The sequence below is a fragment of the Sinohyriopsis cumingii genome, chromosome 4, assembly GCF_028554795.1.
Source record: "Sinohyriopsis cumingii isolate HCF-2022 chromosome 4, ASM2855479v2, whole genome shotgun sequence".
NCBI classification, from domain to species: Eukaryota; Metazoa; Mollusca; class Bivalvia; order Unionida; family Unionidae; genus Sinohyriopsis; species Sinohyriopsis cumingii.
In genome coordinates this window covers 138,829,149-138,845,228 of record NC_142964.1, presented here as the reverse complement: position 1 = coordinate 138,845,228, position 16,080 = coordinate 138,829,149, and the positions used below count along the sequence as shown (strand labels likewise).

Below are 16,080 nucleotides of genomic sequence, written 5' to 3'. Positions count from 1 at the left end.
GCTTCAAGTGTTAACTAGTTTTTATGATTAATTTTCCACATAAAATGTACAAACAGCTGTCAGCAACTGAACTTAAATGACTCGTTGCTTGTTTAAAAGTCTGTGTCACCCATACTGTATTTATACCTGTTTCACCCTACAACATATAGTAAACATTTTTTTGTAAAATATTGATTAAATATAGTAGTACCAGTAAAATTGCTTAAGTAGCAATTTTAACTCAATCACAATGATAATCATGTTTGAAAGTGATGGAAAAATCATGTGTTGATTATTTGTGATTGGAAACCAAAATAGTAGAGAGATGCTTGAAACTTGTTTACAGAATCTGTTAACAAGTTAGACTGCAGGCATGCCTCAGCCACACACAATTCACAATAGAATGCAAAAAGGAACATAATAAGGAACAGAAATATGTTCCAGTAAACTCACAATCTCTAAAATCTTTTATTTATATATGTTATGATCCGAAGTCTATCAGATACAACTGTTCTGTTATGTTTTTACAGTACACCTATCTCGGTAATGTTAACTATCAATTCAGGCAAGAAATGTGTTAATGGAAAGAAAAGTCTCTTCATTTTTATTTGGAAACAGTCATTAATTTGACGAAGTACAAAATTTGAAGTAAGATAGGCATGACCTAAATTGGTAAAAAGTTGCTGTGGTAAAATTACTGTAAAATTTTGGATCTTATTTTTATTGATGTAATAATGCAGTAATTAAATTGATATATATTCAACTTTTTTCATAGATTTCATATTAAATACTCCTGTTTAATATGATCCTATGCATTTATTTAAGTAAATAAATCACTTGTCAATTTTATTAAATCCAGAGTGCAAAAGTGTGATGGGGTTTAAAAAAAAAATATTTTGGTAATAATACCAGGTATTGATCCTTTCAAATTGGATACTACTAATCAAACCAGTTTGCTGATTCTAATTTGAATAGTAAACCAAAGTTAGATTGTTTACATTAGATTGTTTACACACATTACATTATGTTGGCCTGGAACTACACATGTAGTCACAATTTACATCATGCTGGGCAGTACTGTTCATGATGGACATTTCAAAACGGGTTATCTGTTATTCAAGATAATATCTCTTTTTCTCTATATGTTGTGAAATGGGAGATATAATGGGCTTGTGTTATAATGAAAAATATTTTGATAATTCAAAAGTCTGCATTTTTGTTTATTTCAAGTATTATTTATAAATTTGGAATTTAATGAGAAGGATAAACAATTTTTTATGACACATAGAAGCTTGACCATGTCATGAATGAACTTGGTAAGACTGAATAAAATTTTTGACCTTGCATTATCAATTTTGTATGTGATGAATTTTCTGTTTTAGATATTCATATAATCATATTTGTTTATTAAACATAATTCTAATGGAATAGAAAATTTGTGTAAACAATCACTTAATTTTTAGAATTTTTTTATATTATTTTCTTGGGGACTGGTATACTACAAATTAGCCAATGACAAAGAACATTATTTTAATGAATAAGATAAGAAAAGAATTCTTTATTTCAGACTTCATAGTCCTTACATCAAATTAAAATATAGGTATCAATTCAAAACATAACATATATATCATATGTACAAGTATACAGATACATCTACACAATTAACTGCGCCTTGCATCGATAAGAATAAAATTAAGTGGCACATTTAAAGAGTAATTTGTTCCATCTCCTAATTATATGAAAATTTAAATGAATGTCATAGTTCCAAAGAGATTTCAGAATACAGTTATTATTACTAGATATTCTTACATCACTATAAACTGCCACACTGCAGACATTGTAGCGATATGACTGAAAAATTGTTCAAGCTACATTTAAAATCCAAATCACATCCACACACACACTAGATATTCTTGTCATCATTAAGAATACATACTTTCTCATTACTTCATCAAAACTGAATACATTATAATTTACAAATATGTTGGAGGCAATATTCTATCTAGGAAGACCTAATAGAAAACGAAGACTATTAATTATAACCAATAACTAGTTTTCTTTTCATACATTCACTAAAGTTTGTCCACAGAGGAGCACAATACATAGTGCAGCAATAAGATTTAAATAATCTAATTTTGATGATCAATGATCAGTTCTTAAATTTGCATAGAAACATGTTTGTTCAATGTACAGGGGGAGGAGATGGTAATTTTAAAGAATTTGTTTGAATGACCATGCATACTGATTGTTTTCTATTATAGACGATATCATTCTCTAATGCATATTGTTCACATATCTTTAATAATTTCCTTAAACCTGTGATAGAAGGACTTATCAACGACGTATCATCAGCAAAACTAAAATTGTTAAGAAGCAACACATTTGGTGGCAGAAGAAACCCCATGTAACACTGATCCAGCTTATGATTTAACTTATCTATATATATATATATATATTAAATAACAAAGGGGAAAGAATACCCACTGCCTCACCCCATTGGTTTCATGGAAAGCGCTGGATATTACACTTCCCCAGCACACATAATACAACTGTTTGTGGAAAGCGCTGGATGTTACACTTCCCCATCGCACATAATACAACTCTTTGTCATACCAGTTAACTAAAATATGAACTATGTAGACAAGTATTTTAATATCAATCAACTTTTTAAAGCGTGTCCAATGATGGACCCTATCATAAATCATATGGCAATGTGTTTGTTTTGTTTTGTATAAAACAAAGCAGTTCACTCACCATTATTGATGGGCTATCAATGAACCGCTGTCATTGGTAATCTGCTGCCATACTTACAGGACTGCTCATCACTTACGGAAATCATTTCATCTCACATTTCTTACAGAGGAATACATCTCCCAGACATAAATGACCAGTAGAGGTTCCACAATTTTCACACTGCATGTCTAAGTTAAAATTTCAATGGATAGGTTAACATAACTAAAAATATTTAAAACATTATCATAGCTATTCATCAACATTGTTATAGCACCGCCATCTTGACATTGACTAAATAATTGAGTCTTACATTTTACAGATTGAGAAGAGAATGAAGGAGATAGAAAACTACATCCAGGTGCTAATGAGCAAATTGATGGAGCAAGAACAAAAATCTGTTACAATGAGCAGTAAATGTTCAGAAGAAGATTGCTGGTAATGTGTTTCTTATTATTGTTATTATTAAGGTGCCTTTGCTAAAACAGCTTCTCCATTTTAATCTGCAATTAGATGCACAAAGCTGTCATCACATGGATAGAGAGTAGGGTTAAATGTACATTGCCTGGGATGGGATGTGATAGCCCTATGGGAAATATGATTCCACTTCATTACTTTTGCTTATAACTATCATACAAAATTTTTATGCCTCAGATGCCCACTATATTTGAGAAAGTCTGTATGCACATCTATGCTTCTGTGGTATTTTATGTTAAATGTCATTAAGGAAGTCTAAGAAGACTGGAGCCTTGTTGACAGTGAAGACAAACTTGGGTTAGGAATTGAATGTTTTTCATTTATTTGACACTGCTATTATTAATCTATTTAAACATTTATACCAGTCATGTGCAGCTTCTTCCAGGGCACAGGCCAGATACGCAATTTTTAAAGTCACATCCTATAATGTAAATAAGCAAATAAGACCAGGACACAGGCTGTAAGCTGCACATGCCTGATTTATACAATAGATAGTTACTGAATGATGTCATCAGCAGACATTTTTGTGGTATGCTGGTGGATTTACCGTTAAGTTTATAGGGTGTTTGGAAGTTGACAGAATTCATTGAATTTCAAGATACTGTTACAAAACATACATACATAAACAGAACACAAATCAAGCTTTCTGTTAGTATCTATATTTGTAATTTATAAGTTGACAGTGGGGCTTGTTCATAATGGTCAGCTTTGGTGGTCGCATATAGAAGAAACTGCCCATCATCCAGGTAAAATGGGCAGAATACCATCTACTAGTGACCTTATTGGAAAGCATCTAGATAACTGGACATCTGCCTCAGGTCAGTATCTTGAGAAGATAACGTGGTTTTTTTTTGTATCTTTGATATTAGAAAAGTATATTTATGTATCGATAATATTTAAGTTAAATGCATACTTTTTGACACTTTGTCACTTTTTAAACAGGGTTATTGCCTTATTTCTCAGACTTTTATACTGAGAGATGCATTTTGAGATCTCTCATGGCAGGGGTTTACATTCCCTTCAGAAATGGTTGATTGCTGGTTGGTGTTAGACCATGTTGTGCAGACGCAATTACAGACACACATCACAGCAACTGACAGTCTAATCACAATCTGAAACTGCTGTCAACTGCTTGTGAGTCCAGAATGCTAATCTTCAGGGAATATTCAATTTCCTGTTTCATTCAGGCCATGGAGTGGATCCTTTGTCTACCCATGGAGTGGATCTTTTGTCTACCCAAGTATGGACAAGGGGATTATCTTCATTGTTGATATTAAAACGTATGAAAGATTTAATAGCTGTATATGTACATCAATAATTTTCTGACTGTATTGTGATTGGTCATGTCCCTCCATCTGTATGCCAGTGTGTCCGTCTGTCTTACCAGCTATCCATTGGTCATTCTTTTTGCATGCCTATCTATCTACATTTATTGAGAGTGGGTGATTATATTACTTATAATATTTGATAAGGATGAGAATGTGATATCAGAGGTTTAAAAATGGAGAAAAAAAATACAGATATCAGCCATGACTTTTTGGTTTCTGGGTTAATGTTTTCACTATTTAAGGCATGCATTCCCATCAGATCATGATGAAAATCTGATGTATTATGACTGCATTAAACATATTTACATTTCAGTTTTCTTTTACCTTATTTTATCCTTTTCAGCACAATTATTTGTACATGTATCTTTTTACTTCAGTCTGTCTAAAGCGGAGAATCTTAAACAGAAGGTCATTGGTGTGATGGCTATAATGATGAAACATCGAAAGTATGGGGAGCTTCATAGTCACGAGAAATTCATCCATCAGTGCGAATTGTAAGTTAAAGGCTTCAATTATAATGGATACACCTTTTATCTACAAGTTAAAATTTTACTAGATAAACTTTTGTTGAGTTCAATAATGAATCACTTATTTCTAAGGAAGCAAAGTATTTGAAGGCCAAGACCCCACTATATCACACAGAATGGGGAGTGTATTAGCTTTGCACTGCAGTGGTCTTGAGTTTGATGCCAGGATCCAGCAAGTGCATATTAATGTGGTTTTCCATCCAACTTCCTCTGTTTTTTCATCAGTTACATTACCCAATCATAATATTTCAAGAAAACATTCAATACATTACAAATTCAGCCCCCCACAAACTAAGGTATTATTAATGTCATTTGACTTGTTTTAGCAATAAAAGTGCAAAGGTGTTATCCTGCTTGCAGAGAACAAAATCTAATAAAAAAGGTCTCCCTTTGGATGAAGGCATTGGTGCTTAATTTTGTCATTCATTGGTTAGTATTTTTTTTTCAATCCTGGTCTGCTAAATCTCTTAATATGAGTCCTCACAAGTACCTTTTAATTTGTGCCTTTTCACCAGTTGAGTAATTCTTGGGAGTTTTCTTATTTTGAAGATGTATTCATTATCTGTTTTTATTCTTAAAGATTTAAGCTGGCTGAAAATAATTATTCCACCTGCGTGACTTTTATATCATGTTGTTCAGACCACAATTATGAAATCTCATCCCTTTGGATGGACAACAGATTGGCCACACAGCTACCCCAGACTTAAGGAGAATTAGGAAGGCGTTTCTAAATGATGCTAATGGCCCCAGACTTACAGGAGAATTAGAATGGCGTTTCTAAATAATACTAATGTAATCCATCTTGCCATCAGTACTACCTATGTCACCAACTTCTTAATATTACACTGACTTGAGGTTGAGCAGTCCCTGATTGTAATACAGGTCCAGCACTCTTTGCTATAGTGGGACCCCATAGGACTGGTGTCATTGTTGTCCCAATTTGCCATCACTCTTTCCTAGTAATGCCAACCCTTTGCAAACTACTGGGCCAGTACCAACTAAATATGGCAGCTCATTTGAACCATACCTAGAAAACTCATCACATCTTGTAAACACCAGTACTGCCCATGGCAAACAATAGCCAGTGCTAGAGTATATCAAGCAAACCTTCAGAAGAAATGTTTGTGAAACAAGTTATGGACAGAATACCTTGCGCATGAAAGCCAACCTCGTCAGCCACCTATGAATGTAACCAAAAAGTTTTCTTCAGTAGATGCAAGAGTGACATCTCTTCCTTGATCTAGAGTTCTCTCAATTCTCCACTGAATCTGGAAAGGGAATTTTTTTTATGAAACTTTGTAGAGTAGTGCTTACCAGTCACACAGCACATAATGAAAAATCTTGAAATAAAAAGGTATTCCTTCAGTCCTACAAGAGCAGTTGTCATAATTAATCAGATGGAATAAATATGTTCTGTTTGATCATAATGATGATGACAAGAGCAGACATGCATAAGATTTTGCTGTAAGCTTTATGAAAATAACCCTTGAAATACAGACTTGCGGAATAAAAAGAAAAACTACGGAAATACGATTGTTATGGTAAAATCCAGATAATTAGCTCGGCCATGTTTGATTTGGATCCAAGTTTCATATTAGTTTTAGTGGAATTAGTCAAAGAACCAGACTAACTTTACAGTAGTACTTCAGATGCTTTAAACTGCATATAGTTTTCCATGCAAAACATCTGCATGATCAAACTGTTGATTCTAGACTTTTTTGAAAATGGTATCCAGCTACCGATAGATGTTGAAGATGAAAGGAAAATATAAGCCTTTTAAAAAGGTTTTAATAATCAGTACAGAAGAATAAAAAAGGAATATTCATGGAAGGGACACAGTTACAATTTTTGGACATTACCTGTCGATTTGAGTATGTCATATGGGAGATTCGATTGTCGTCAACATGTGAAATGAAGAAAAAATTCCAAGAATTACATCGAGTTGAAAAACAGCAACAAACCATTGAGCTGCATAGGGTTTGGAACTGAAGTTTGTGCAACTGTACTAGAGATGAATATACAGGATCTGTACTTTGCAGACTTTTCAGATGAACATAATGTTTACCATTGATGCATCAGTTTGGAATGCCAAACTTTTTAAATACACATTTTCCAACTTGACAATATCAGTAGATGCTATTTATTACACCTTCTGAAAACTAGACAGTCTTATGGAAAAAATTAACTGCCTTACTGAGACGATCTTGTTAGGGTTCACAGATCTGAGAGATTAGACTATAACATTTTTTGTAACTGATAAATTGATAGATAGATAGTGAAATACGAAAGGTGCTTAATTTGTAAAGGCACTGTAAATGCACAAAACACATAAAAGGGGTCCCATTGAAAATATTGCTTGATCCAGGGTCCCAAGTGGGTTAAAATAATGCATCCAGAGAGTTATTTGCTGTGTTCATGATCCATGACCTAGGGTCAGAGATACTTATTATTGGCAAATTAAATTCATAGATATTTCTAATTTTACCACATTAATGAGCCAAGGAAATATTAACGATGCATCCGGTGAATTAGACAAGAGTGTTATTCAAATCAAAGAAAGGTAGATTTGTCCCAATAAATGATAAAAAAAATAGAAACATCACTGGATAGAAAGGATATTGAGAACCAACCAGTGTGCAAAATATTTTTGTATAATCAGTTATTTAGTGTGATAACATCTTAAACAATCCACTTGTGTCTTGTCAAACTATTACTTGGCTGTGTGGGGGGGGGAATTTTACCAATGTCTCTCAACATACATACACCATGTTGTTACATTTAAAAAAGTATCACATTTTTATTTCAATTTACACTCAAGTTATGGACCAAACCAAAATACATTTGCAGAGGTCAAGAACCTCACTGAATAATATTTTCCTTTAAATTGAAATCAATCAACATTTACAGTGAGCGCAGCAGGAATGCTGTTTACTAAGCTATTACAGTGTATTATACTTACATTATCATAGTGTTTGTTTTGTTTATTATGGTTAGAGTGTCTGCCTTGAATGCAGGAGGTTGTGGGTTCGATCCCTGGCCAAGACATACCAAAGACTTATAAAAATGGTACTAACAGTTGCCTCACGTAGTGCTCAGCCTTAAGAGGTTAGTGTTAAGACTGGTCTGCCTGGTGTCAGGATAATGTGACTGGGTAGGACATCATGCTACTTGTCTGCGGCATGATGCCTCAGTGCTAGACGTCACTATAACTGTCACACTGCAGACATTGTAGTGATATGACTGAAAAATTGTTAAAGCTACATTAAAAATCCAAATCACACACACACACATACAATGAATTATACTTACATTTTCATAGTGTTTGTTTTGAAAAACAAATTGTTAACTAAAATTTGTATAATGGTGAAATCAGAACTGAGCTGAGCATTGTAAAAAGGGCAAACAAAATTGAAAAAAATCAATTAGGTATATTCATTATTATTATTTTGAAACCCGTCCTGATGCTTCTTATAAACAAATAATTATATTTTGCATGTGAAAGATGGACAGTTAATGAAAATAATCCATTTAGCATCCATAAGGGTTTTGTTTCTCCTTCAGATACATTCTCCAAAAATTTTTCCTTTCCATCTATATTATATAGATGAAGGGCAGTAACTCTTCCCAATTACGTACCCTTACAATTGCCAATTGTTACAAGTTTTCATCTTTCACTACAATTTAGGCAACACTGTAATTAAATTCTTTGTTTGTCTCCATGGTTTTCAGCCATTCATACCAAAATTTGGGATTTTAGTGTGTAGTAAGGATTCTACTACAGATGGCATACAGTATCTTTTATTTTGACCACTTTTTTATGTGAATTTGTCACGTTTGTGAACTTTGTTTATTCTGACCTTATGTGACAATACAGTAACATTGATGTGTGTTGTTATTGATGTTTTTGTGCTTTTTTCATGTTTTTGCTTCCTCTGTAGCAAGTGTTGTTCTTACAAATTGTTAACGCCTTTGAAATGTTCATTTATTAATTTTTCATTCTTGTGATTTATGTGAAACTATGATGATGACATATCCCAAAAGTAAGAAGTTTAAAGTCATTTAGGACATGCACAACAGAATGTACATCATCTGGGGCATGCTGTGTGTATGTGATCTGGACAGAGGATATTTAATCAACTCTCGTGTGGAAGAGTGTTAAAAATAGATACAAAAGGGTCAAGTCTCACATTGAGCAGTCCATTGTTTTGAGTATCCACCCCAAGATGAAATCAGTTGCAAGAGTTGGTGGTAACATTGTTGGGGTTGGACATTTTAAGTATCCATCCCAAGATGGAATGAATTGCAGGCTTAGTGGGGGATATTTTTTGGGTCCTCCCCAAGTGAAAATGAGATATCACTTAAGCAGAATTGGATAAGCAAGGAGCTAGTGTTTTACTATCATCACAGGCTTATACGCCATTGTTAGAGATACAGATATGTTGACTGATGCAGGAGGTGGTAGCACTGGTACTAAATTTAGGACAGTTTCTGCCTGTACATCCATACCACATGTGTATAGATAACTTTTACCAAATGACAGTGTCCCTCCATTTTTAGGCAGCCCAATGGGTTTACCCTCCATTTGCACATGTCCAAAGTGTATGGTGTTGTACCTGGTCTTAATGATCCATTTTGTCATACTTTAATACCTAAAAGTCTAATTTACTCAGATCTGAAAATGGGGAGAACTGAGTGTAGTTCGAGGCTGAAGAGGAAGATATTTACTGGATGTTGCTGGTTTCTAAATGCCCTCTGCTCCCTACTGCCACTTAGGCATGCAAGGCCAAGGCTGCAGTAAATTTAGACAAGGAGGAGGAGTATCCCTCCTGTCTTTTTATGCAGTCTTAAAAACTTGCAAACTGTCTATCTGACAAGATATGCAATCTAGCAGATGTATACTCTGTCTGGCAAAATATGCAATCCAGGCAAATATAGACATCCAGGCAAATACAGACTTTCCATCTGGCAAGATATGCAGTCCAGCCAATTACAGACTGTCCATCTGGCAAGATCTTGTTGTTGTAGCGTTTAAAGCCATTTTTCAGCACAGGATAAGCTATACATGGTGGCCAGTATAACTGGTGGAGGAAGAACCGTGGTAAACCCCGGGAAGAACCACCGACCCATGAGAAGCTACTGGCAAGCTTTCTCACATAACCACTGTAGCCGAGCCTGAGACTCGAACCCACGGAGACAGGTGAGATGGCAGTGATCCGGAATGGCAAGCACTTTAGACCACTTGGCCACTCAGGGCCCCCCTGGCAAGATGTGCAATCCAGGCAAATGCAGATTTCTGTCTGACAAGATGTGCAGCCTCGGCAGTTCTAAGACTTCGCAAAAAGCATTACCAGTGACCTTTTCATCTCAGTGGCAAATAACCCACTCAGGTATCTTTCATATTGAGTTTCTGGCCTTAGACAAGAAATTTGCAGCTGAAAACTCAACTGGTTCTATTTTCTACAGTGTTGACGTGCTAACATTGAAATTGGCATGTAATATTGTAGCCACATCATTGATGTTTGACATGGCATCATTAGTGATTTTCCATCTTGCTGAACCATCCCTGGGAGTCATAAACCAAATAGCCAGAGCTATCAACAGGGCAGGACATAATTCCATGTGAAAGCTTTGACTGTCTCTGCTAACTTGGTGTGATGAGATGCAAATCTACATTTGGAATCACTTAAACTTCATCATACCCTTACATTGAAGACAAAACTTCTTGGGTCACCATTGCTGTTTGAAGGCAAAATCAAGGAAGCGAGGAGACATGCAGTTCAGGAACTGCCGCTCCCTCTTGCCATTTGGCCTCCACAGTCATATTAGCCCAGTCATTCTGAATGTTGTAGGAGAGATGATCAGAGACAAAGAGATAATGGATTATTTCCTGCCCAATAACAGAATCAGTCTTGATTCTTATCAGATGTCCAGAGGCAGCAATTGACTTAATTTAGGAGATAGTGTTATAGAGGGTGCAAGAAGAAGGGTTTCTCATTCCCCAAGCCTTCCAAAACCCACCATTGACTCACCACCCTGACCACCCCCAGCCTTATGGTGGGCACCAGACTTTTGCATTTAAACTATCATGAATCCCTTTATTTCTGCTGAATGAGTTGATGAACCAGACCATTTCGGAGGGGCATTGGATTTAATTTATTCAACCTGACCCTCATTATGGATTCACTGAAGGATGAAATTATGCTGTAGGAGGTCAGGTCATTAATCAACAGACAGGTGATTGGAGATTGTACATAGTTCTGTAAATATTCAAAATGGAGATGGCTTAATGAATCCAACTATCCATCAGAAGGGATAACTTTGCCATCTGACTGATGCATACTTTCAGATCCCAGTTCACCCAGCATTGAAGAAATTTTCTTGAGTTACATGTCAAGGGAATATTTACCAGTCCCTAGCTCTTCCATTTGGTTTTAATATCAGCCCATAGGCATTTTCAAAGAGCCTGAACTGCATCATTATCCTGTTCCAGTCAACATCATCCACAGTGGTATTTGAACTACATCCTCCAGAACCATGTGGTAAGTTCTATTCTCATCAAGTCAGGAATGACCTCCTATCCCTTTTGAAACATCTCAGTTTTCTAGTGAACAAGGAAAAGTTGAATCTCCATCCAGAATAGGCATCTGACGCCTAGGCGTGGAGTTCGCCAATCTCAATCTTGTTGGACTCCCCAATGTTTACTGATATGGATATTTTAGCTGGTAGAGTCCAATTCCAACAAGAGATATATTACATAAAAAGAGTTTTTGCAACTCCTTGAATCATTCAGTTTTGGCAGAGGATCTGATATCATTTTGCTTTCTTGTCATGCACACCTTACAGTTGACCTTCTTGGCTCAATGGTTTCCCTCTTATAGTTCACTGGATCAAAAGGTCATAATTATGAATGAGATAATATCATTCCTGTGTCATTGGCATAGTCATGACAGGAGTTCTTTTGGAAAAGCCCCAACTAAAAGTTACAGTATGTATGGATGCCAGGAGGTATGGTTTGGGGAACCCACCTGTTTCCAAGTCTTCAGTATTGTCAGCAGTAAGCAGGGGAAATGCCTCTTTTCACCAATCTTCTGGAAGGACCATCTCTGCGGGAAAGTAGTCCTAATTTTATCAGACAACTCTGATCAGATCATTTGTACCAAATGGCCCATCTATCAGTGGATCTTGCATCAAAATTTTATTCTTTAGTGGCATCACACAGTCAGTCTTTTTCTGACAAGGTGAATTCAAAAGTTGCATGCCTTTATTTCTTCAATTTTAGACCGAGAAACTTTGGGCTGAATTGCACTTTCAATCAATCGGGAGGGCTTGTGGGTCTCTGACTACCCACCTCCAGTTTTAGAACCAAAAGAATACAGAAATTAAGGGGTGAGATTCAAACTGATTCTGATAGCATAACAACCCCCAACCCCCAACAGGTCCAAGGTCAATGATTTACTTGATTTTTGCACCAGATCTTCCCAGCAAAATTTGGACAAGCTGAATCTTCTCAAATGAAAATGCAGTCCCAGTCCAAATCAGGGGAGCCTTGCGAAGGAAAGAGTTTAAACCTCTGATCATGGAAATAATCTTCTGATTGAGAAGGCTTTCCATTTTGAAGGATTATGAGTGGTGTGTATTTAGAGGGCAGTGCAAAGTCAGCATCATCCTCTTTGAGTGCTTCAGTGCCACAACTGGCTGACTTTTTCTCTTTCCTGTTCAAGGAGACAAAGTTGACCCTGATTACCATCAGAGGCATCTCAATGTGAGACATAATAGAAGATGTTGTCTCACATGCACATTTAACTTTCTTGAGTTTTTGTCCCCAGGATCTAGCTTTGCAGAGACAAGATTTGAATCTGGAAAGTCTGGTGGCCACTGCCCAGATCACGAGGAGACCCAGATGATGTCAGCAGAGCTTGCTGATGGGTATAGTTCAGCATTTTCAGTGGATTCACCAATGAGATGTTTGTCAGTAAGATTTAAATAATTCTCTTCTTATCCAGCTATAGTTGTCAATAATCATGTGACTGTTGGCTGCACTATTAGAAAAATGGGTTATCCTTCAATTAGGGAATCAGACCTTTTTTCCTCAAAAAATTGCCCAGGGTATAGGTAGCATGTTCAGTATTACCTCTTCCTAAGACCTATTCTCCAAATGTTAATGTGATCAGAAACATATTTGAAGGAGGCAAATTTTTCAGTAGAAGATTATGATTCTCTAAGAATACTTTTTGATCATTTTACTTTTAAAACCCTCTCAACCTCCCTGCCATTCAAGCATTCTTGTTCATCCATTGCTCACCCTAAAACTAGTGATACCTGGTGGCAGCAAGGAGAAGTAATGGGCAAAACGTACTGCCTTTGTCTCTATGATAAAGACTGATAAGCTTTTTTTCCTTACATGAACATAATCAGATAAGTATTATCAGAGAAACACAGCATACAGTTGAATTCATCAGTACATTAATGCAACAGGTGCTGATAGTAAAGAGGCAACTGACAGAGGTAACCATTTTGCTTAGGGATGCATCCTGTGATGATGTTTGAGAAGGTCTTTAACTTTTTTTATAAGACTGTAATTTATATTGAAAATATTACTATCATACTTTGGGGGTGGAGGGTGGGTTTGGAACATGCAGTAAAACATGCTTATTTGCAATGCTCTGGTTTGATTTGTTAGGTTTGATTTATCTCCAGAAAAGTTTGGCCAATCTGGGTTGTGTTAGAAATCTTGCCAGTAGCTTCTCATGGGTCGATGGTTCTTCCCAGGGGTTTCCCGGAAACTTCCTCCACCATTAATACTGGCTGCCATGCATAGCCTATCGTGTGCTGAAAAATGGCGTTAAACCCCACAACAACAACAACAATCTCCAGAAAAGCATCTCATTTTGCATGTCATATTAAATCAATTGTTGTATCAGCAGAAGTTGGAAAAATGAGAAGACTTTGTTGCAAAAAGGAGTTACCATATATACTTGTGTACAAGTCAGGACCAACTGCACAGATCCAGATCTGCCATTGCCTAATGTGCAGGCAGTTCTGTCTGGGTCTATAGACTAATCAGTAGAACAAAGAATGCAGATTTTGATCTACCTGTGCATTATGCAACAGCATATCATTGTGTTATTTTCAGCTGGACCCAACTTATATGTGTGTATATGGAGTAGTTGTATGAGCTTGGGTATCTCAGCTGGTTAGAGCTTCTGTTGAGGGATCGGGTGGTACCCATGTTTGAGTCATTTTTCAGTCCTTGAAATCGGATAACCAGTGAGATAATGCAGAAGTACTTCCATCGTATTTGGCTAGAGTCTGGGTTTATATAATCATGGTTATGGAAGATGTTTCCGAAATGCAAGGGAAAATTAGTTGCAGGAATTAGTAATATGTATGAACTCAGTTGGTTAAGGAAGTTAGAGCACCTAAAAATAGGATGATCCAGGGTTTGAGTCTATCATGTTCATTTGACATGATGGAACACTAGTTACTCTCCCCTTTGAAATAAATTTGGCAAACATCATATGGCCTACAGAATAGTGGTGTGTCACCATTCTCACTTGGCTTTGCATTTTTCACCCTGTGACAACTATATATAATAAGAATGAATAAGGTGTGCTTTTATTTCTTTTAAAAATCCGTTGAATATAGACAAATTGTAATCAATTGCTTCATTTTCTTCTCATTAAAGGCAAAAGCTAGAAGAATACTTCACAAGTCTTGTATCAGTCTTACATGACCACTGCATGGAAAACCTAAAACTGTGTTACAGGGAGGGCATGAAAAATATTTGGTAAGTTTCTTGTTAAAGATCCAACCAACCAAGTCTATTGGTTTCATTTTGTTGGGATTTTTCCCAAGTTCTGGTGGATGTGGGGAAATCGCCTATTCATCCAAATTATTATTATTATGCTATTTATTAAGGATTGGTTTTAAAGATTAGAATGTTGAAGAATATAATTGCAGTTTCAATATCTTGTAATATTTTTATAGACAGAATTATGTCTGTGCAAGGATGATGAAAAACAATGAAATATATGCAGTGGTACTCCTTGAAACCAGACTTTTGAGAGCAAAAACTTTGGTCCTTTTACTGAGGTCCATTATACCGAAGTTAGGGTAGTACAGCGTGCCCACAGATTAGTACAGTTGTCCCACACTATGGTGCTGTTTCATTAATACAGTGGTTTCACACTGTAAAGCTGTTTCATTAGTACAGTGGTTCCACACTATTCTGTTTCATTAGTACAGTTTCTAAATTAGAATGCTGTTTCATTAGTACAGCGGTCCCTAACTATAATGCTGTTTGATTAATACAGTGGTCACACACTATAAAGCTGTTTCATTAATACAGTGGTTTCACACTGTAAAGCTATTTCATTAATACAGTGGCTCCACACTATTAAGCTATTTCATTAATACAATGGTTCCACACTATTAAGCTATTTCATTAATACAGTGGCTCCACACTATTAAGCTATTTCATTAATACAATGGTTCCACACTATTAAGCTATTTCATTAATACAGTGGTTCCACACCATAAATCTGTTTCAGTAATACAGTGGTTTCACACTGTAAAGCTGTTTCATTAATACAGTGGTTTCACACTGTAAAGCTGTTTCATTAGTACAGTGGTTCCACACTATTCTGTTTCATTAGTACAGTGTTTCTAAACTATAATGGTGTTTGATTGGTACAGTGGTCCCTAACTATAATGCTGTTTCATTAATACAGTGGTCCCACACTATAATGCTGTTTAGGGAAGCCATACAAGTGTTCTGTTACAAATGAGATCACTTTTTACTGAGGCAAGTTCAATATCTAAAGTACATTCATCCCTAGAATGGACCCCATGGCCAGTATATGTTATAAGGGGGATCACAGTATGCTGAGTCACTTTGCACAGAAATGGGTTACAGAGGGGTATATTTAGGGAAGTTTCACTATATATGATTTGGAAACTAAGAAGATTCTTGAGTAACATTTTATGTTTGTAGTATCTCCTCACTGTTATGCTGTCCATGCAAAACTATAGAGAGATGG

The 16,080-nt window shown here is 35.9% G+C and overlaps 1 protein-coding gene across 1 annotated transcript in view; it reads left to right on the top strand.

The window, feature by feature from the left end:
* The window catches only part of LOC149802178 (serine/threonine-protein kinase TBK1-like), a 97,368-nt gene that overhangs the window by 54,832 nt on the left and 26,456 nt on the right, over positions 1-16,080 (top strand). Inside the window, exons 14-16 of the mRNA XM_089956594.1 lie at positions 3,032-3,147; positions 4,892-5,008; positions 14,727-14,828. Of these exons, the coding sequence (XP_089812720.1) occupies positions 3,032-3,147; positions 4,892-5,008; positions 14,727-14,828 (335 nt within the window). The remainder of the gene's footprint in view (positions 1-3,031; positions 3,148-4,891; positions 5,009-14,726; positions 14,829-16,080) is intronic.